Below are 20527 nucleotides of genomic sequence, written 5' to 3' on the forward strand. Positions count from 1 at the left end.
AGAATGATTGTGGTCCATCCTCCTGCCCATAGCCGGTGCTCCTGGGGTTCCCTGTGGCTGAACTGGTTTGGCAGTGACTCTGGGTGGGGTTCTGGGGTGGAACAGGTGGGGTGGAGCCCAGTGAGGAGGACATGAGCACAGAGGTACCTCTGTTGACACAGCAGCTCTGAACACAGCCCTGGGTTTGGAGCTGAGCCGCCACCAGGGGTTCAGGGTTGGGCTTCCCCGGGTGGGGAGACTTCCCAGGTGCTGCTGAGTTAGGAACACCTCCAGTCTGTCACCCTTGCTCAAGTGTCTCCAGCATTCCTGGGGTGTGGCGGGATCCCCAAGGCTGGCGCTTCTCCCACCAGAAAGCAGGTGCAGGATATGCTTGAGGCAAAGGTGCTGAACCAGGGAGGCAGCAAATTACAGCTGCCAACCAAAGATTGTCACTTGCCACCCGGTTCTGCAAAAATGAAGTCACTAGCCACCTCAGTCGCTGATCTTCAACACACCCTGAAAGGAGTTAGGGGAAAACTGACCCCCCAAAATAAAAGCACCCTCTCATGTTGCGTTTTGTGTTTTTCAAATGTCACAGCTCACAAGGTGGCCTCGTAATCCGATTTTGTCACCAAGTGCCCCCTCACTCCCACCCCAGCACATTCCCATAACGCCACAGAGTCTGTGGTGATGCCTGGGTCCTCCTATGTGGTCTCCAGACAGGACGGCTCAGCTGACCCAGCGCCAGTTTGCCTTGAAGACAGAAGGCTTCAGTAGCTTCTCTATGGAGCCGACTGGAGAGCAGGGTAGACGGGGAGTCCCGGGACAGCTCAGGGCTGCCTCTCCCGGCCTGACTCCTGCAGGTGGACGGGAAGGTCCCCGAGGAGCACGCTGTAGCCTCCATCCACAACAATGGCGCTCCGGGCCCTGCGCAGGTGGTCCCGCTGGCCTTAGAGGGAGACGTGCCCGAGTGCCCGTCGGCTCAGCGGGGAGGGCCACGGGCGTGCCCCGGTGCCGTGGGTGAGGCCCACGGCCCTGCGGCTGAGCAGTGCGCCTGCCAAGCAGGGCGGATGGTGTATATGCGGCGACGGCTGCGCAGCTCGGAGCCCGCAGAGCGCGAGGGCTGGGTGCGGGCCCGCGGCCCCGGAGCCGGGGCCACTAGTCGACGGGACGTGGCTGAAGTCCCACGGAGAGAGCAAGAGAGCGGTGCGAGGCCGGGGGAAGAGGCGTCCGGGGCTGCGACGGCACGGCGGGAGGGGTGCGTAGTGTGGGCCGTTATCGGGGGACCCGCGCTGAGGCGAGCTCGTCTGAGGACCACGCTAACGCCCCGACCCGCCTACAGGCCTCAGGCCTGGGGCGCAAGCCCAGGGCGAGGAAGGCTAGCGCTGCCTCCGGCCAGCCGCGAACTCCATTTCCCGGCATGCCCGCGAGGCCGGCCGGGGGGGGGCCTGCGACGGAAGAAGCTGCAGGAGGATGTGAGTCATTTCCGCTGCGCGAGCGGGGTCCCACGTTCTGTAGTCGTGCGCGGAGGCCCGGAACAGCACCCAACTTCCGGCTTCGCGCGACGGAAGTGACGAGACTGCGACGCGCGGCGGCGCCGAGCGCGGAGCCGGGGTCGCGATGAGCGGCGTTCTGTGTGCGCGGGCTGCCGGGTGAGCTGCGCCGGGTGTCGGCGGGACCTCGGGCGGAAGGGGCGGGCGCGCGCGCTCACTGCTTTCTCTCTTCCAGGGCGCTCCGGGTGCTGAGGCTCGTGCGCTGGGCTTCCCGAAGCCCGCCTCCGCCGCCCAGCAGCCGGGCTCGAGCCCAGCTCGCGGCCGAGGGTGACGAAGAGGATGATCCTCACCGCCCCCTTCGGTTTTCCTCCAGCACAGCCGCGCCGCTCCGCTGGACAGTGAAGCAGTCCCTGGGAACCGGGCAGCAGCGGCCCTGGTGGGTGGTGCTGCCCTTAAGCCTGTCCCTCATGGCTCTGGTCATTTGGTGCTTCTTTAGGCAGGAGACCGGCGCAGACCAGTGGTTGAAACGGATGTTGCTGGAAGAGGTACCGGAACCCAGCGACACTTCTGAAGAGCCTGGAGCTCCGGTGGCCCACGGGGCGAGGACTTAATGGGGTGCCAGGAGCGAAACAACAGATCTCCGCCCTTAGGCTTTGGTGTCGCGTTTGACAGTTTCTGAACCCGTTATTACGCGCGTCCTGAGACTGAAGGACTTGAATGACCCACCTGGCCAAGCTGACCCCTTGAAGGTGACACAGGATGTCAGCAGATCGGAACCGGCTCCTTGTCTGATGCTCGTTTCCCATCGAATACATCGGAAAGGTTTCTCAGGTCCACGGAAAAGGTTTTGGTCGCAGCATGTGCTGTTGGATTTGTGGTGTGTTTGTACATTATCATGTTTACAAAGCAACGTAGTGACAGCTGTAGTCCAGTGTCATCCACTTTCTGAGACAGAGTGACTTGACAGAAGAGTTAAACATTTTATCTTACAGTGTACTGTGATGTGTATAATTGATGTTAGTTTAACAAACAATAAAATTATAAGTTGGTAATGTGAAATTAAGCCAATTTTTTTTTTTAGCACTTCATTTTAAGAAAGGGAGCCTTCTAATCATTTCAGTTCCTTTAATTTCCACCCCCCCGCCCCCCCCCCGCCCCGTATAGAAGCTGAGAAAAGAAACCTAAATGTAACTGGTGGAATATGATCAAACGATACCAGAAATAATGAGCTTTCTCAGCTCTCAGTACAGTTTTATTTTTAGCAAAGCAATAACTTTCTGAGTAGAGTAAAACTGGTAAATATTTTTATTGACAACTTACAGTATTTTGGGTATGTAAATTACAATGTTTCTCAAAGGACTGCTTAGTAGGAAAGGAGCTTAATTCTGGATTAAATACAGGATGCCTAAAGGGATGATTTTATTTATTTACCATTTTAGTAGAACGTTTTATCTTGACTTTTTTGGTGCCAAAGTTAACTAGAAATTTCTCTCACTCGGATTAAAGACCACTGACTCTATGGCAGTGTACCGGCTTCTTGCAGGACCTCTGTAGAAGTGCTCTAAGTGGCCGGCCCATCTTGCTTGTTAGGGAGCGGCAACTGAATCAAATATATTCATTTTTTTCAAGATGGAGAGACCAAGATTTGAAAAGATTGGCCTAATCATAACTCAGGCCGCATCCTCAGTGCCACTAGTAGCAGAGAACTAAGATGTCCTTTCTCTGGCCTGGAGGGATTGTGACTTTTTTGGTTGTGAACCACTTTGTTTGAGCAACAGTCATTCAAACCTGAATCCTGGCTTTACTCTCACTAGCTCCTGCAAGAAAAAATAACTAACGAGAAGAAATTTTGTTTTCATTAAAATTAACTTTCATATGATCAAAGCAATAAGCTATATTTGGTGAAGTTAGACACTGTTGTAAGCAGAAAAAAGAGAACTGGAAACAGTAGTAGTCCTACCACCTAGAGGTAACTGCTTTGAACGCTTTTGGGGCAGAAGATAGAGACAAATTTTTTTCTTTTAATCCAAGGAAAAGTTACTGAGGTCGATCTCATATCTTCTAAGCAGCTGTGCTATTTTTTGTATGTGTCTGGGTACTATCCCAGCCTTTTAAGAACATTTTTCAAAAGTCCAAAAAACGACAGTCTTTACAGCCTATCCCAATTCTCTTCAAGGAAGGTGCCTCTTGAGTGAGGAGGAAAGGAGGCATCATTTTAAAGATCCCCAAATTTCTTTATCTTGAGCCCTTTTTTAAGCTCAATGTGGCTCTCTGTATGTGGGCTTCCCTGGTGGCTCAGTGGTAAAGAATCTGCAGGAGACGAGGTTTCCATCCCTGGGTCAGGAAGATACCCTGGAGAAGGAAATGGCAACCCACTCCAGTATTCTTGCCTGGAGAATTTCATGGACAGAGGAGCCTGGTGAGCTATAGTCCATGGGGTTGCAAAGAGTCGGACACGACTGAGAGCACACACACGGCTCTCCACACATCTCCACTGGACTTCACAGGTTCCTCAAACTCCTTAGGTTGGAAAGAGAATTCAGCTCTCCCAAACCTGTTTCTTTGTATCCTTCCCAGCCTGGGACCTTGGAATTATCCTAGGCTTCTTTCTCATTTCCTACATCCTGGCAGTCTTCAAGATCTGTTTTTTTCTTCCAAAGAATTCATGGACCCTGTTTCATTCTCCTGCTTGATTTACTTATAAAATGTCATGTTGTTCATTTTTTGCTATTTTAATTTCCAGGTTTCAATGTACAGTTTGTAGAGGTAGTATATTTTTTAGCCAGTGTCATCCCACCACCAATGATAGTTTATACTATTTGACTGTATTACTTGTATTTGAAAAAACAACAGCAACTTATATTCTTGGGAACTAATGTATGGAACTGCTGTATCTTACTTTGTCTTGTCACTTCAAGGAGGAGCATTTTTCTTGTTAACAATTCTCAGGAAGCATTTTCATTCTCTTCAAGGTGCTCTTAAGTTTATGCCAAATAACTCTGATTTACATCTTTGTCTGAATCTCATTCTTTTTTAGGTTGGAGTTTCTAGAAATGGAACAAATTAGTTTTCCATAAAGATCCATACCCTTTCCTTCTAGCCACACTTCCTTCAAGGGTATTTGTGCTGCAGGTTAGAGTGTTGTTGGTTTTCTGTTCAGAATAATGACAAAAGTGCCTGTTCCAAGAGCTCTTATTTGTGTGTTCTAAGTCGCTTCAGTAGTGTCCGACTCTTTTGGACCCTATGGACTATAGCTCACCAGGCCCTTCTGTCCACCGGGCTTCTCCAGACAAGAAGACTAGAGTGGGTTGCTGTTTCCTCCTTCAGGGGATCTTCCCGACTCAGGGATTGAACCCTTGTCTCCTGCATTGGCAGTCAGGTTCTTTAGGACTTGCACTGCCTTGGGAAGCCCCCTTCTTTGTTTAATTTGCATTAAAAAAATTACTGGCGAGGTTGAACATTTAACGTCCTGGGAATTCCCTGGAGGTCCAGTGGTTAGGACTCTGCAGTCTCACTGCCCTGAGGGCTTGGTTAAATTCCTGGTCGGTGAACTAAAATCCCACAAGCCACCTAGCCCTGGAAAAAAAAAAAAAAAGAATGTTTTATGCTACATATTTACAAAATAATGTGCTCTGGGCCTGGGTTCTTCTTCCTCAAATGCACACCGTGCTTCTTCCTTCAGGGACCACTGAGTTGGACCTTCGTGTGGGTCTTGAGGGGGGCCGGAAGCTGGGGTGGGGGGCGGATGTTGCCTGCCCCGGAGTTCCCGCCCTCTGTGCATCCCCTCCCACCCTTTTGGCGAAGGGTGTGTGTCTGTGTCTCCTTGACTTCGCGCCTTTGGATTCTTTCTGAAAAATCAGCTCTATTGATATGCAGTTCATATTCACCCATCCAAAGTAAACAAGTAAAATTTTTTAGTACGTTCGCAGGGAGCAGCCACTACCACATTCTAATTTTAGGACCTGTTCGTACGCCTAAAAGAACCGGGTGCCGGTGAGCAGTCAGGCCTCTTTCCGCCTCCTTGTCTCCCACACCGAGCCCTAAGCAACTGGAGCCACTCTTCGCGGTCTCAGCATCCCCCCAGGACACAGAATGAGTGAAGGCGCGTGTGACAGCCGGGCCGCGCGGTCTTTACTCGGGACCTGTCCTCTGTCTCGGAGCTTGGAGTTGCGCAGGGCGCTGTCCGGCGTGCGGAGCGCGTGGGCAGCCCTGCTGGGGTGAAGGATGCAGCAGGGCCGCGGACGTGGGCTTCAGGGACCCCGCGGGAGTGGGTAGGGGCTACCGGCCGGGACGGCGGGCTCGGGGCGTGGCGGGGTCCGAGGTGCGTGCGCGTCCCCTCCGGGCGCAGGATGACCGGAGGCGCCCAGGGCCGACGGCTCCGCGCCGGGCGCCGGATGGGGGCGTGGCGCGCGGGTGTGGCGTGGCGGGAGGGCGTGGCCGGCCGGGCGGGGGGCGCGGGTGGGCTCGACGCGGGGGGAGATCCGGAGAGGCGGGGGCGGGCGCGCGCGGCGCATGCGCGCTGCATTGTTTTGACTGAAAATGCCGTCGGTTTCGAAAGCGGCGGCGGCGGCGCTGAGCGGGTCCCCCCCGCAGACGGAGAAGCCGACCCACTACAGGTCAGTGCCCCGGTCGGCCGCGGCAGGAGCGGGGGCGGGGCAGGGGGCGGCCCCGCGCTCCTCGGGCCCGCGCGCCCGCGCCCCCGCGCCCCAGGGCCTGGGAGCTGCCGCCGGGTGCGGCCTGGGGCCCCGCGCCGCCCCTCTCCCCGTTCCCCCGGCCCCCTCCTCTCACCTGCCGGCCCCGAGCCAGCTGGCCCCCCAGCCTCCGCGCGGTGCCTGGGCTCTGGAGGGTGGCCCGCCATCCTACTCGGCTGCCGCCGCCTGAGCTCAGGAGGCGGCGCCCAGGTTCTGGAGTGGCACCTGGGCTTGGGGGCTTGGGGACGGGGTCGGGGGTCCACGCACCTGGGTTGAGGACCGGAGAGCAGCGCCTGGGGTCGCGGGTCTGGGCCGCCGAGAATGCGCCTGTGGTCGGGGATGGGGGGCCGCGCCTGGGCTCGAGGGAAGGGCTGCCATCTGGACTCCGGCTGCCTCCTTGGCTCGGGGCTGGTACCGGGGCTCTGGGGCCGGGGCGCGCCTGCAGTCCCGGAGATCGAGTCTGTGTTCCGTATGAGGGGGCTGCGCGCGGGGTCTGAGGGAACGCGCCTGAGATCCAGGAGACTCTCCTGGGCTCTGGGGGAGCGGCCGCCTGGGACCGTCTGGAATCGGAGTGGGTGTCACGCCTGAGCTCCGAGATGGGCCAGCTGCGCCCTGGGCCAATCCTCTTCTGGATTCTGCAGGGTCGGGCCTGGGGTCGGGGACCGTGTCTGGGATTGACGAACCATTCCTGGGATCCGAGGAACGCGCGTGGGCTTCCAGGGCGGCGGTGGAGGGGACTGAAGGGAGACGGATTGAGGGGAGAGGGAGGCGGGGCAAGGGGAGAGGGAAGGGAGGTGGGGAGGGGTCTGAACTTGGAGTGAGAGGTCGCCCGTGAGATTGGGGATAACACCTGCGGTCTGGGATGGGTAGCTGCGCCTGAGGTCGGGGATGGGGTCTTCGCCTGGGGCGGGGTTCGCGCCTGGGATTGGAGCTTGGGACTGCGCCTGGGGTCGGGGATGTGGGATCGTGTCTGGGGTCCGAGAAATGCGTCTGGGCCGGGGGAGCGGGGCGGTGGGCGGCAGAGTGGGGGATCGTGCCTGGGGTCGGGGCCTTCGGGCGCACGGGGTCCGACCCCTGCCCAGGAGTCCTCGGGCCGCCCGCCGGCGGCGGCGGCGGCGGCGGAAGCGACCCCAACGCTGTTTGTCTTTTTAGGTATCTAAAGGAGTTTAGGACAGAGCAGTGCTCCCTGTTTGTGCAGCACAAGTGCACCCAGCACAGGCCATTTACCTGTTTCCATTGGCATTTCCTAAATCAGCGTCGGCGCAGACCGCTCCGCAGGCGCGACGGCACTTTCAACTACAGCCCGGACGTGTACTGCTCCAAGTACGACGAGGCCAGCGGCGTGTGCCCGGACGGTGACGAGTGAGTGCGCGCGGCTGCGGGGCGGCGCGGCCCACACCCGGCGGGTGCGGACGCGGGCTTCCAGGCCCCTCGCGCCGGCAGGCCCCGTCTCGGCTTTGAAGTTTCCCCGTGACCGCTGGTCTTGGTGGGGACATTTGTCAGCCAGTGCGGGAAGGACCGCGTCTGGTTGGGGGATAGCCCTTGCAGGGGGCAAACCGACTTTGCCTTGCTTCCTGCTTTGATCACGGCCCAGTTCTCTGAACTCCCTGCATTAGAGCTAACTCTCACGAGGTACAGCTTTTGAGTTTAGGATCATTTTGTAGCCGTCTCTTGCATTCTGGTCAGAGAGCTTGTTAGAAGGTTTGCTCACATCGTGCACGTGTATCCAGAATGGCTTCTTGCTTGCTGTTTATATGTTTAAATTTTAAAGAATTGACAGGAGGGTTATTTGCAGACTGTCACTTGTATAGCACTTTTAAAGTTTAAGAAATCCATATTTTGTTTTGGTTGTTTTTTTTTTTTTTACAAGTTTCCTAATGGTGTTATGAACAGATGTCTTCATTTTGAAGTATGTAAAATACGAAAACAAGGAAAGTACAAGTTAGATTGTATGTTGGTGAAACCAGCAGAGATTGGTAGCAGGAGGTCTTGCTTTTTTCCTGTGGGCTGTTTGAGAAGAAAGAGCCTCTCCAGTCCCACCTGGAAGTGAAGTGGCAGCGCTGTGCCCCAGGGCCTCTTGGAAAAAACAAGGGGGTTGTCTAGGGTTCAGCTTCTGTCAGATCCAAGTCTGATTTGGGGGAGGTCTTTTTGGTTTATCCGGGGATTCCCTGGTGGCTCAGATGTTAAAGAATCTGCAATGTGGGAGACCCAGATTCAATCCCTGGGTCGGGAAGATCCCCTGGAGAAGGGCATGGCAACCCACTCCAATACTCTTGCCTGGAGAATCCCATGGATGGAGGAGCCTGGAGGGGTACAGTCCATAGTGTCTCAGAGTCAGACACAACTGAGCGACTGACGCTAATCGATAAATATTTTAAAGTCTTTATTGAATCTGCTGCAGTATTGTTTCTGCTTTTGGTTTGGTTCCTTGGCCCTGAGGTATGTGGGATCTTAGCTTCCAGGGATCATATCCGCACTCCCCTGTGTTAGACAGTGAAGTCTTAACCACTGGACCATTAGGGAAGTCCCCTATTTTTCATTTTGAAAATGCTTAGGTCCAGGGAGTAAACTTTTGATCTATGGTGATCATCTTAACAGCTCTGTCTACTTCCTGAGGGGTTTTTAATTGAACACCAGATAGTCAAAGTTGTTAAGACAGCCTGGAGCCTGTGGAAATAATGTAACTGGCTCCATTTTGGTTAAGATGGTATTATATTCTGTGAGGTCTTAAAAGTGCGTTATTTAATTGCATCTTGAGCTGCTGTTTCCTGCAAACGGGTGTTTGGAAGAGAGATGTTTTTGTCTAGCTAAAGCTTAGCCCCTGGCCCCTCATTTCCCTTGGCCATTTCAGTCACCTCTCCTGAATGGAAGTCTTGAGTTGCCCCCAGGGGGCCACTGATGAGACTCTGGTGCAAAGATCCAGTCACCTAGCATGTGTGACCCTATTCCAGAGTCCAGGATGGGAAACTGATTGGCAGTATTCACGGATGATGAAAAGAAAGCGTATTTTAGTGGCTGTTTTGGGTTCCAGAGTCTGAATGGGCTGGTATTGATTCAGACCCATTGCTGGGCATCAGGGTAGGGTCCAGTTCCTATGTGATGAAAAGTACTGCAATGAACACCTACCTGGTGATGGTCCTTTTAAGCTGGGTTTAAATATTAATAGTATTGCAGTTTATTATAAAAATGTTAACATGGGGAATCCCCTGGTGGTCCAGTGTCAGGACTACACACTTCCACTGCCAAGGGCCTAGGTTCAGTCCTTGGTGGAGGAACTAAGATCCCACAAGTGGGGCAGCATGGTGGGGGCAGGGGTGGTGGTGGTGGTGGTGGTGGAAACACTTGTAGCCTGAATAGCATGCAGGTCAACACTGAGAAGAATGGGAGTACAGTGGGCGTCTGACACTGTTTGGGGTGTATCCTGTGAACATGTACACACAGTATGAAAGTACACATGTGTCTTCTTAAAGATTTCCTTTGTGACTTCGATTGAGCATGTGAGATGACTTGCTTCAGCCCCACAGGAAGTGTCTGACAGGCCAGACGTCTCCCCTGAGAGTCCCACGTTAGTAATCACTGCTCATTCAGCCTAAGATGGACTTTCCTGGAGTCTGTCCTGTTGAATTACATATTCTGGCTCATGCAGGGTTGCCATGGGATCTGTAAATAGATTCTACCCTTCAGAGCAGGGAAAGAGCCTCCTTCCTTTTATTTCACTTCATTGGTTCTTGAAATGTCTGTTTTGGGCTTTTATAGGACCAACCTATTACTGTAAATCATGAATATGTATCAGAGAGCAAAGACCCTTCAGCCGACTCAGGTGACTTGTGCGTCCAAGGTTGTTCTACCAGTCTGATGGGGGAGCCGTGGGACTGAGCCACAGGCAGAAGCCGGGACCCCCAAGAAGGCTGGCATCCCTGATGTTACCTCCTGTGCTAGGCAGGTGGTCATTCTCCCCTCTTGCTGTCATCCCTTCTCCTGGGGCACTCTCCCCACCAGTCCCCACCACCCCAGTGGGAACTCCAGCTGTCTCTGGGTAGCCCCCCATCTCCTCTCCCCTCCCCCCGGCACAACCCCCTCCTCGCGTCACCCCTTTTCCCCCTCGGCTGTCACCCTCCTCTCTGTCTCCCCTCCTCCCTGGCCCCGCCCCGCCCCGTCCCCAGCGGACACCCTATGGGCCCGCCCCCAGTCCCGCGGCGCCCTTTGTTCCGGCGGCCACGCCCCTTCCCCAGCGTGGCCCGCCCCCGTGGGAACCCGCCCCGCCCCTGTGGGAACCGGCATTCACCCCCCCCTACCCTCCCCCACCCCCTGGCGTGGGGTCGCGCAGGTGGACCGCTCGCCTCGCTTACTCCGGAGTCAGCCGGTGCTGCCTCTGGCCGCGGGGTCGGGCCGCAGCCCTGGGTGCGAGTTTCCCCACCCTCCTGCGGATCCGTCTCAGGTATTCCCTAGGCTGGAGGCGCAGGCCGGAGCACAGCGTGGCCGCGGGTCTCTCCAGGTCAGCCGCCCGCTGAGAGCTGTCCGAGAGCGGCCCCCGGGCCCCCAGCTGGTCCTGCTCACGGGTCTTCCCACCCGGAACCCGCTGTGCTTCCGCTCCCCGGAGACCTTGTGTCCCTCCTGTGCTTGTAAAGGGTGTCAGGTGCCTCTACAGAGGTCAGTTCAAAGCGAAGTCCCCTCCAGGACTCCGAGGGGCCCCTCCCGGAAATGTTTTCATTGGCAAACAATACAAGCGTCCCCCAACTCTGCCAGGTACACAGTTGCCTCCCTCTTCCCTGATAACCCTCCTTCTGCCCAGGGTAGACCTCCTGTGGGTGGCCTTCCAGGCCCTACGTTTAATAGATGTTTTTTTTCTTGGTTTTGGTAAGAAGTGGGCCTGCCTCGTTCCCGTGCTGTAGGTTTCCAGGTTGGCTCTAGAGGCCTGCCTGCCTGCAGGGCTCCCTGACGTGGCTCCACCTGCAGGCCGTGTCCTCTCCCCACTGCACCGGGGGCATCTGGTAACACGGCCCCATTGCCTCGGCGATGATGTGTGATTTGGGGCCTTCCACCTGTGAATCTGGGCACCATGGGAGCTTGCTGACCTGCAGAAACTTTTCTACATGCCCAGGGTTTGGTGTGCCTGTTGTGTTGTACGGATCCTTATTTCGGCCTCTGCTGAGAGATGCTCTTGCCACCTTTAAAGAGTCGGGTGTCCTGGGACCCAAGGCTTAGGTGAAAGTCTGTTCACTGCAGGAGGGTTATAAACTCTTGGTGTTAAACCGACTTTATGAGTGAACTCTACTTGGGCTTTTGGGGGTGAGGTGAAAGCCAAGGGCAGGCTGGGAACATCAGAGCAGAATATTTAGGAGTTGTGCGTGCTCAGTTGCTCAGTCACGTCTGACTCTGTGCGACCCCATAGGCTGTAGCCCACCAGGCTCCTCTGTCCCCGGGTTTCTCCAGGCAAGAATACTGGAGTAGGTTGCCATTTCCTCCTCCGGAGAATCTTTCCCATCCAGGGGTCAAACCTGTGTCTCCTGCATTGCAGGCAGATTTTTTACCACTGAGCTACCTGGGAAGCCCTATTTAGGAGTCAGGGGCTACTTAACAGTCTTGAGGAAAACACAGGCTTACAAGCTGGCCAACTTAAGGACATTACAATCGGGTGACTGAGTCGGATCTGTGAGAGACCGGTAGGTAGAGGAGCTAGAAGAACGTGAGAGTGACGTTAGCACTTTGGTTTGTCCTGCGGTGACTGAAAGGGGACTGTGAGAACGCGAGAGCTCTGGTGCTCCTTAGGGGTGAGTGGGGAGATGGCCACTGCAGGGACAGGGCCCCTGGCGAGGATGGCAGCTGGGGGGCTCAGAGGAGGGCGGTGGACATTGCCGGGCTGATGGTCCATGTTAGGGATTAATGAGGGGTGGCTGGCCTGACTCGGGAGTCCAGGGAAGCCCTTGGAAGCCAGAGGCTGGGGGTGCAGAGGACAGGTGTGTCAGCATGGGGTTAGCTGGCAGCCCCTCGCCCCTAGTGTTGGACAGGAGACTCTCAAGCTTCTCTCCACAAGACCTCCCCTTTTCTTCATCCCCCTACTCCCCTGCCCCTAGCTGGATGTGGCCCACAGGTCTTCCTTTTCCCATTTTTCTGCTGCCACTCACTTTCCATTCCCGCTCCTTGAGGACCAGGAGAGAATCACATTGTACTCGAGTGTCCCTCTGAGCCCAGCGGTCCTCCCAGTGCAGCCCCAGCCTAGCAGCTGCACCATCACCTGGGGACTTGTCCTCAGTTTAGACCCACGGTTCCCACTGGTGTCAGCCCAGACTGTCCAGATGGTTTTGATGCGCTCCGGCCTGGCTTGCTGACTGGTGTCAATGCAGAGTGGCACTGAGTCTGTGGGTCCACCATTGCTTGGGGTGAGTTGCAGGAAGGAACTCCTGGAGCCGTGTTCCTCTCTACCCCTCCCTCCTGGTTCCAGCGGCTCCAGAGCTTCGCAGCAGACCTGTGTCTAACATGTGCTGCTACACCACGGTGTCCATGGAGCCATGTGTTAATTAGACTGAGTGGGTCACTGGTTGGATGGGTTTGTCAGCTGTGGGCACCGCCCTGAATTTGGTGGGCTGTGGGACCGAGTCATGTTACACGTGCTGCCAGGCTATCAGTGGCCCGGGGAGTGGATGACTGAATTCCTGCAGCGAGGAAGCACCAGCCTGCCGTATTGAGCTGACCCCTGGGGTCTCCTGGCCCCTTCTCCACTTCGGTGAGGGCCTAGGTTTGGTCCCTTTTGTTTCTTAGATGTTCTTAGTGTCTATTAGTTGTTCAGTCGTGTCCAACTCTTTGCGACCCCATGAACTGTAGCACGCCAGGCTCCTCTGTCCATGGGATTCTCCAGGCAAGAATACTGGGGTGGGTTGCCATTTCCTTCTCCTGGGGATCCTCCCAGCCCAGCGGTTGAACCCAGGTCTCCTGCATTATAGGTAGATTCTTTACCATCTGAGCTGCCAGGGAAGCCCCTTAGATGTTCTTAGGTGAAGCCATTTTCTTTTCATTAAATGTTCTCCAATATCTTAATCTCAGCTCATGCTTTCAAGCCGTGTAATAAGCAGAGGTGACGTGCCCCTAGTGAAATAATAGTGCCTGTTCGGTTCTCAGTGCTCGGGAGAGGGGAGACCTTGGCCGGGTTCTGGTTGCCATGGAGATGGTACTGGCAAAGAAACAAAATGATGCTAAGAGCGGACCTGAGAGATGGCTAGGAAATAGGTGGGGTGTGGCGCCCACCACATTCCCTCCCTGGGTCTGGGGGGTCCCGCAGCCTCTGCCACAGCCTGCGTCAGCTCGCGGTCCTGTGGTCCTGCTCGGCCTGTTCTGCAGGCTTGGTTCCACAGACAGACCTGCAGATGCTGCCTCGGCTCTGGTGTGCTGGCCCCCTCCCCAGACTCTGGAATTCTCTTCCTTTAAACGTACAGTAGATGAGTGAGTGCTCCTGAAGACTGGAACTGTTTTTGCAGAATGGCCGTTTTCCTATTTAAGTCGCTTTATCTTTTATTGAAGCGAAACATGACATTGAATTTGTCAGCTTCGCTCTTTTCTGTGTACGGTGTAATGGTGTTGAGTTCATTCACAGTGTTGTGCAGCCATCACCACCATCCACCTCCAAAACTGCTCCATCTTCAAACCAAAACTATGTCCCCACGAAACAGCCCTTCCTTCCATACTTTCTGACGGAAGAAGATGGTGTGTCTGGATTCTTGCCCCCCCCCCACCTTCCAATGTAAACTGTAGGGTGCTGAGCTTCCTTTTCTTGGTGCTTTTACCTCGCGGTGCCTCCTGGCGCCCCTCCCGAAGCCCTCCACGCAGACCACCCGCTCATACAAACCACCAGCTCACTCCTCTGCCTCTGCGGAGCTCCCTTGGTGTTTATCCCACAACTCAGTTGTCTCCAACCTTTGGCAATTACAAACAGCACATCTTTCTGTCTAGGTTTGCCAGTCTGTCTGTGAGGGTTACTGGGACAGAAGGTGAGGGCACGTGTCCTCTGGGTGCCTGTCACTGGCCGGCAACAGTGTCACTTGGCTGTCGCCCTGCGCCCAGTGTTCCGTCCCGAACAGGTGGCCCTCCAGGTGAGTTTCTCTCATCAGAAGCAAGACGAGTGCCTCTCTGCTCCAGACCCTTTGCATTTTCACTGATGTAAGTTCCTGGTTTGTTTCTCTAGCCTTCGTCCTGTGACCTTCTGGTCCCTAATTCTACATTCTTTATTTGTTAGTGATGTTAGTCTGTATATTAATGCAAAAAATGGGGGCTCCTTATTCTAGAACAGGCTCCCAGGTGTGGCAGAGGCTGCTCCCCGACAGCTCTCCTCTCTGGGGCCCCAGGGACTGAGTCACGCAGAGATGTGCAGGAGTGCCGGGAGGAGCTTGAAACGTGAGATGCAACTCTGAGGGAGGGATTTTAAAGCAGGCTGCACCGGCACCTAACCACCTAACACAGTAAAACTCCTAAGGAGATGTCTGACCATTTCACTCACACTCCCTGAAAACTGTCCCTTGGAACTTGTCGCTGGCAACACGGAGGAGACAGCTCGTATTCGGGCATGTAGAGCACGCTCAGCACGTGGAGTGTTTCCTTTCTCATATCTGTATGCAAGACAGTAATAGTTAAGTTTTTTCTTTTCTTTTTTGCAAAGTGGGGACCAACTTGACCTGTAACCCGCTTTCTGCACCTTCCTCTTTTCCTTTTTCTCACGAGGACGGGCTCCGGCTGCTGGGATTGCCCGGAAGTGTTTGTGCGGAGGTAATTGGAGGAATTGCCTCACTTTCAGTTCCAGCCTCACACAAAAGGGTGCGGTCCATCCCCTCCACCCCCGTGTCCATGTGAAGGGCCCTCGGGCTGCCTGTGTTCCGTCCTCTTGAACTGGATGCTGCCACTCAGGTGAAATGCCACGGGCCAGCCAGGTGTGCCCTGTGATGCGTGTCCCTGTGAGTGTGTGTTTCACTACAAACGTGGACAGCGGCTCTTGCTTTCTTCTCTGTCTCCAATGGACTTTAAGTTGTGATAACATCCCTGAAGTTTGCCATTTTAACTATTTTAAAATGTGCAATTCAGCATCGTTAATTACATTCAAAATGTACAACCACCGTCTATTCCCAGATTCTTTCTCCCAGACAGAAGCTCCGCCCTCTTGCGCACCCGTACCCCCTCCCCCTCCCCGGGCCCCACGCTCTCCTTCCCGTTGCTGTGAAAGTGTGAAATGACCTCAACAGTATCTGTCCCCCGGTGTCTGGCTTGGTTCCCATAATGTGACATGTTCAGGGTTCACCCCCATTGTGGCCACGTCCGCACTGACTCCGCTGTCCGCATGGACCACGCCTTGCTCGTTTCCAGCTTTAAGCTCTTGTGTCTCTGGTCGTGGGGGGCACAGGTATCTCCTCGAGACCCCGGCTCTTCTGGGGGCGCATCCGGAGGCATCCCTTCGGGGCCCGCAGCGTTTACCTTCTGCCTGGTGGCTGCAGGGCCCCTGGGGCTTGCCGGGCACGGTGTCCTGTCTGCCTCCTGCCTCCCGCTCACAGCCTGCACGCCAGAGGTGTGGTCAGGTCTGGGGTGAGCCGCCTGAACTCAGAGCCTCGGTTTCTTCATCTTCTGAGATGGGGGTGTGGATTGCTGGCCCCTCAGTTGCTTTCCTTTTACCCTTGGTCCTGTCCATCCATCTGTGCTCTGCTTGGGAGCCCCCCGCATCCCCTCAGGTGCTCCCAGCACCCGGGTCCACAGCCCCCTGACAGCGAGGCAGGAGTGGGCCTTTCCCAAGCCCCACGCGGTGCTGCCTTGCCGTCTCGGGGAGGGGTCAAGGGCCACGTTCTCAGACCTGGGGGCCTGCACCTGGGGCCTGCGTCAGTCTTGGGCCGTCTGGGGGCTGCTCCGAGGGGCTCCTGTCCCATCCTTCTGTGTCCCTGGCTTTTGTCTGGAGGGACCGACCTAGAGGTGGGCTCGTTCCCGCCGTGTGTGCTGGGACCGTCCATGCCGCCTCACTGCTGACACCTCCCTGCGTGGGACCCTTGACCTGGCCTGGACCCTGATCCTTGGTGCTCCCGGAGCTGCCCATGGCTCTCCCTGGGCATGTGAAGCTCTGGGCCTTTGTGTGGCCTCAGGGACGCTGCCCCGTCCTCCCCCAGCCACTTCTCCCCGGCCTGTCCCCCACAGCGTCCTCCGGTGCCGCCTCTGCCAAGGGGTCCCCAGAAGCACCTGGATGGGAGGAGGGAGAGCCTGCCAGCAACTTGTCTGATGGGAACTTTGTTTTCCACTTCATTCAAAAAGTTATGAAGGGTGATTTTCCAGGAGCCTGGGTGTTGTGCATTCCTCCCACGTGCCATCGAGGGCATCGTGGGGTCTGAGGGCCGTGGGAGGGGTGTGGCGCAGGGATGGGGTTCTGGTGCTGTTCACCCTCCGACCAGAGCAGGCATCCTGGAAAAGCCAATGCGAACCAGACGGCCGGGGGCAAGTGGGTGTCACGGTGGCCACGGGGCCCCGACATGCCCTGTCCTCTGCCCCCAGGTGTCCTTACCTGCACCGGACGACCGGGGACACGGAGCGCAAGTACCACCTGCGCTACTATAAGACGGGCGCCTGCATCCACGAGACGGACGCGCGGGGCCACTGCGTGAGGAACGGGCCGCACTGCGCCTTCGCCCACGGCCCGCTGGACCTGCGGCCGCCCGTGTGCGATGCCCGGTGAGTGGCGGTCCTGCCGGGAACCGCTCTGCTCCCCCGGCCTCGGGCTTCACTTGCCTCCAGTGGCTCTTTCAGGGCCTGGATTTTATTCCTAAGGAGAGAGTGACCCGCTGCTGTCCTGCTGACCCAGGCGCGGGGAGCTTGGGTTCTCGGCTCTGAGGCTGTTGGGGTTTGAGTCGAGGCGGCCTTCCCGGGACGGACATGCATAGGTGGCTCCGTGAAGTGACAGAGCCCAGTGGCGGCCTCGCGGTCTGAGGCTTCAGACGGGCCGCAGTGCTGTGACCACGCGTTGTTTGGTTTCAGGGAGCTGCAGGCACAGGAAGCCCTGCAGAACGGCCAGCTTGGCGCCGGGGATGGCGTCCCTGACCTGCAGCCCGGGGTCCTGGCCAGCCAGGCCCTGATGGAGAAGATCCTGGGCGAGGACCCCCGGTGGCAAGGTAACCCCGCGGCCGCCGCTGTCTGCAGAGCGCTTGCGCGGTGGACCTCGAGACCGAGGCTCCGTGCGTGCCGGCCCCCATCAGCACCCCTGCTCATGGGTCTGGCCCCTGGGCTGCTTGGGGACGGGACTATGCGGCGGCCCCTGCTCCTGCAGGGCGTCCGGTCCCGGAGCCCGCCTGCTCCCCGGCAGCCTCACAGGTGATGGCCATTGGCAGAGAGTGGTTTTAACTGTGAAACACTCACAACATGAATCTTACATCTTAACCATTTCAGCGTCGCAGCTCACGGCGTTCGGTGTGTCCGCAGTGTGTGTGGCTGTCAACTCTGGTTCCAGAACATTCCATCACCTGGGACAGAAACCCCTGCCTGTTAGTGGTCCCCCTTCACAGCCCTGACCTGGCTCTGCCTCTATGGCGCCGCCTGTTTATGCTTCTCTCTGGCGGTGTGGTTTTAAGAGACGCCCGCCCCCGCCTGGCCACCCCTAAGTTATGCCAGCATGTCTCCTCGGAAGCTTCGCACACAGCACTTCAGGCTGCCTCACTTCAGTGCTGAGTTCCCTGCGAGGGTCTTTCCTTTGCTCGCTGAACCCTGAACCGCCAGGGGCCCAGGCATGCGTGTATAACGGAGGCTGCCCAGGCCTTCTCAGGATGGGCCTCGTGGTCTGCCATTCGTGTGCTGGTCCAGCCGTGCCATGTTCCCCGGGGAGAGGCTGGCACAGGGAAGCGGCCGCCTGCAGCTCCCACCTGCCGGCACCTCAGAGCTTGTCATTCAACAGAGTAGCCGTCTTGTGTTGCAGCCCCTCAGCCCCCTGGTCCGAGATCCCAGCTCCACCCGTGCACTCCGGCTGGCGGCCCGGGTCGGGGTGTGAGCACCCTCGTCACCGTCAGGCAGGCTGAGCTTGAAGAAGCAAAGTGGGCTGGGCAAGGCCCAGTGACTCTCAGCCCTGTGGTTTGGGTTTTTAAGGAGCAGAGTTTATTTCTTAGGGAAGTTCTTTGTAAATGCTTCAGGAACACCTACGATTGATGCGGTAACATTTGTTACAGTTGGCAACCAGGATTGAATCACGATTGTATTGAGACATGATTGTGAGCTGGCCAGCCTTCCCCAGGCTTCTCACCTGCCTTGTGCATCTTCCGGGTTTGGGAGGATGTATAATGACTCTGATCCTCCCCTTAGGATGTCACTGCCCTCAGACCCCCTCTGCCCCAGGGCCGGTCCCTCCCCAGCCCTGCGGGCCACTGACCTTCCCCCCGGGTCCTGTCGCACAGCTGGAGCCACAGGCTGCAGGCGTCGCACTTGGTGCTGTGCGTGCCGGGGTCCCCGTGTCTCTTCAGGGCTCGCCAGTGTCTTTCTTCTTATTGCTGAAGAGGTCTGGGGGGCTTGCTCATCCATCGCCCTCCAGTGGGCGTCCATGGCCCCTGGACTCACAGATGCTGCCACGCCGCCTGCTTCCTTGTGGTTCACGCCATGCAGTGTGGGACCTCTGTCTGTTGGAGGCCTTCGGTCAGTGCTTGTGAACAAATAGCTTACAATTTTTATTTTCTCAAAATCATCTTTTCTGTTCAAACTCCTTTTGTCCTCACCATGCCCTGCTGTGTGGCTCATGTCTTTTGTCATTTAATCAGTTGTTTGGAACTGAGTTTGGCCTGGTGGGGGTGGGGCCGTTAAACTTGGGCGTGGAAGCGTGTCCTGGGGGTCGTCACAGCACTGTCTCGGCCTTTCGCGCAACACCTCAACACTGGAGTGGGCAGCCATTCCCTTCTCCAGGGGATCTTCCCAACCCACAGATCGAACCCAGGTCTCCCACATTGCCCAGGAATGGGTATTATTTTCAAGAATCTCCTTTTATTGGATACGGCTTATAAATAACCCTTGGTAGGTTTTAATTTTTGCTTTGAGAGAAAATTCAGAGGACATGAAATGAACCATTTAGAAAATAGAGTTTGTTTCTCAGGACAGGTCTGGGGTCCACATTGTGGAGCACTCGGGCGCTTCTCACGCGGCTGCTGCCTCCCCACAGGCGGTGGCCCTGGGGCCGGGGACGGCTGTCACAGCATCACCTGTGGGTCAGACTGAGCCTTTTAAAAGTGTATTTCGAAGGTTTCTAGTCTGTTCAGTGTTGCGCATCCTTCACTTTCATCCAGTTCTAAAACTCTGTCCAGTCTCCCCAAAGAAGCCCCGGCCACACTCTGCCGCGGGTTGGCCTGTCCTGGACGCTTCCTTTAAGTAGGATCAGATCGTGCCCTCCGTGTCTGCCGCTCTCGCTGACCTCGTGTGTCCGGCCTGCTTAAGGCTCACCCATGTGGCACACGTATCCGTGCTTTGCTCCTTTCCCTCCCACCGCAGGATGGGCCGCATGGTGTTTCTCGTTGTCTGCCCAGAGACGCCTGTGGCAGTGTGGCCGCCGTTAGCGGGTGTGCGCGTGAGGTGTGCTGTGAGCGGGTGTGCGCACGTCCCCGTGTGGACCCCTGTCTTGCAGACACCAACTTCGTGCTGGGCAGCTACAAGACAGAGCAGTGCCCCAAGCCACCACGCCTGTGCCGCCAGGGCTACGCCTGCCCACACTTCCACAACAGCAGGGACCGGCGGCGGGACCCCCGGCAGTTCCAATACAGGTGAACCTGGGCCCCAGGTTGCAGGTGTGGGCCTGGCCGCCCCTCCGCCGGGCTCACGTCCGGCTCGAGGCTCTGCTTTAGGCAGCGGCCCCTCAGCTCCCTTCAGCCTCCCTGGAGGCCCCATTGTCCAGGGATGCCAGCCCAGCAGATGCCCCCATGGTGGCAGGTGTGGTCAGGGTGTGGCTCCTGTTTTTCCCCATTACCCCCCACGACCTGTGCGCCCTCCGGCGAGGGTACCTGCTGGTGAGGGCCCACCCTGGCGAGGCTGGGCGTCCCGGTGCCCACAGCCTGCTTCACCCTCTCAGGGGCCTGACCGCCTCGGGTTGTGGGTTTGGGTCTCACCTGGGGCCGTGCACCTGGGCAGTCCTGATCTCTTCCTGGGCCATCTCCTCCTCCCTCCAGCTGTCCTCACCTTGGTGCCCGGCTTATCCTCGGGTTTCCCAACCTGCCGCGTGGGCCCGGCACTGGGCAGGGTGGGGGCTGGGGGCGCAGGACCCCCAGGGGTGTCCGGGCATCTGGGCCCTCACGCTGCCCCTCCTGTGGGCCTCCAGCTCTGTGTGCAGTTTCTTCTTTGAGCGAAGAGCCACTCTGCAGTCGTTTGACACTGCCTCGCGTGCCTCACTTG

General features: G+C 56.9%; 2 protein-coding genes across 3 annotated transcripts in view; both read left to right on the top strand.

Annotated features, from left to right (window-relative positions):
• The first annotated feature begins 1493 nt into the window (after window positions 1-1493).
• UQCC4 (ubiquinol-cytochrome c reductase complex assembly factor 4) lies at window positions 1494-2531 on the top strand. The gene is made up of 2 exons (XM_055409111.2): window positions 1494-1631; window positions 1708-2531. Exons 1-2 carry the CDS (start codon window positions 1600-1602, stop codon window positions 2081-2083), a joined length of 408 nt encoding a protein of 135 aa, XP_055265086.1. The 5' UTR covers window positions 1494-1599; the 3' UTR covers window positions 2084-2531.
• A 3406-nt stretch (window positions 2532-5937) lies between these two features.
• UNKL (unk like zinc finger) overlaps window positions 5938-20527 on the top strand; it is a 32404-nt gene continuing 17814 nt past the window's right edge. Inside the window, exons 1-5 of one of the 2 annotated variants that reach the window (XM_055409104.2) lie at window positions 5938-6088; window positions 7316-7525; window positions 16673-16849; window positions 17153-17286; window positions 19767-19902. In XM_055409104.2, the coding sequence (XP_055265079.2) occupies window positions 6012-6088; window positions 7316-7525; window positions 16673-16849; window positions 17153-17286; window positions 19767-19902 (734 nt within the window). In that variant the 5' untranslated portion in view covers window positions 5938-6011. The remainder of the gene's footprint in view (window positions 6089-7315; window positions 7526-16672; window positions 16850-17152; window positions 17287-19766; window positions 19903-20527) is intronic. The other variant, XM_055409105.2, reaches the window with a different exon arrangement.

The sequence above is a fragment of the Moschus berezovskii genome, chromosome 27, assembly GCF_049115385.1.
Source record: "Moschus berezovskii isolate FMDL1 chromosome 27, NW_MosBer_1.0, whole genome shotgun sequence".
In the NCBI taxonomy this organism is placed as follows: domain Eukaryota; kingdom Metazoa; phylum Chordata; class Mammalia; order Artiodactyla; family Moschidae; genus Moschus; species Moschus berezovskii.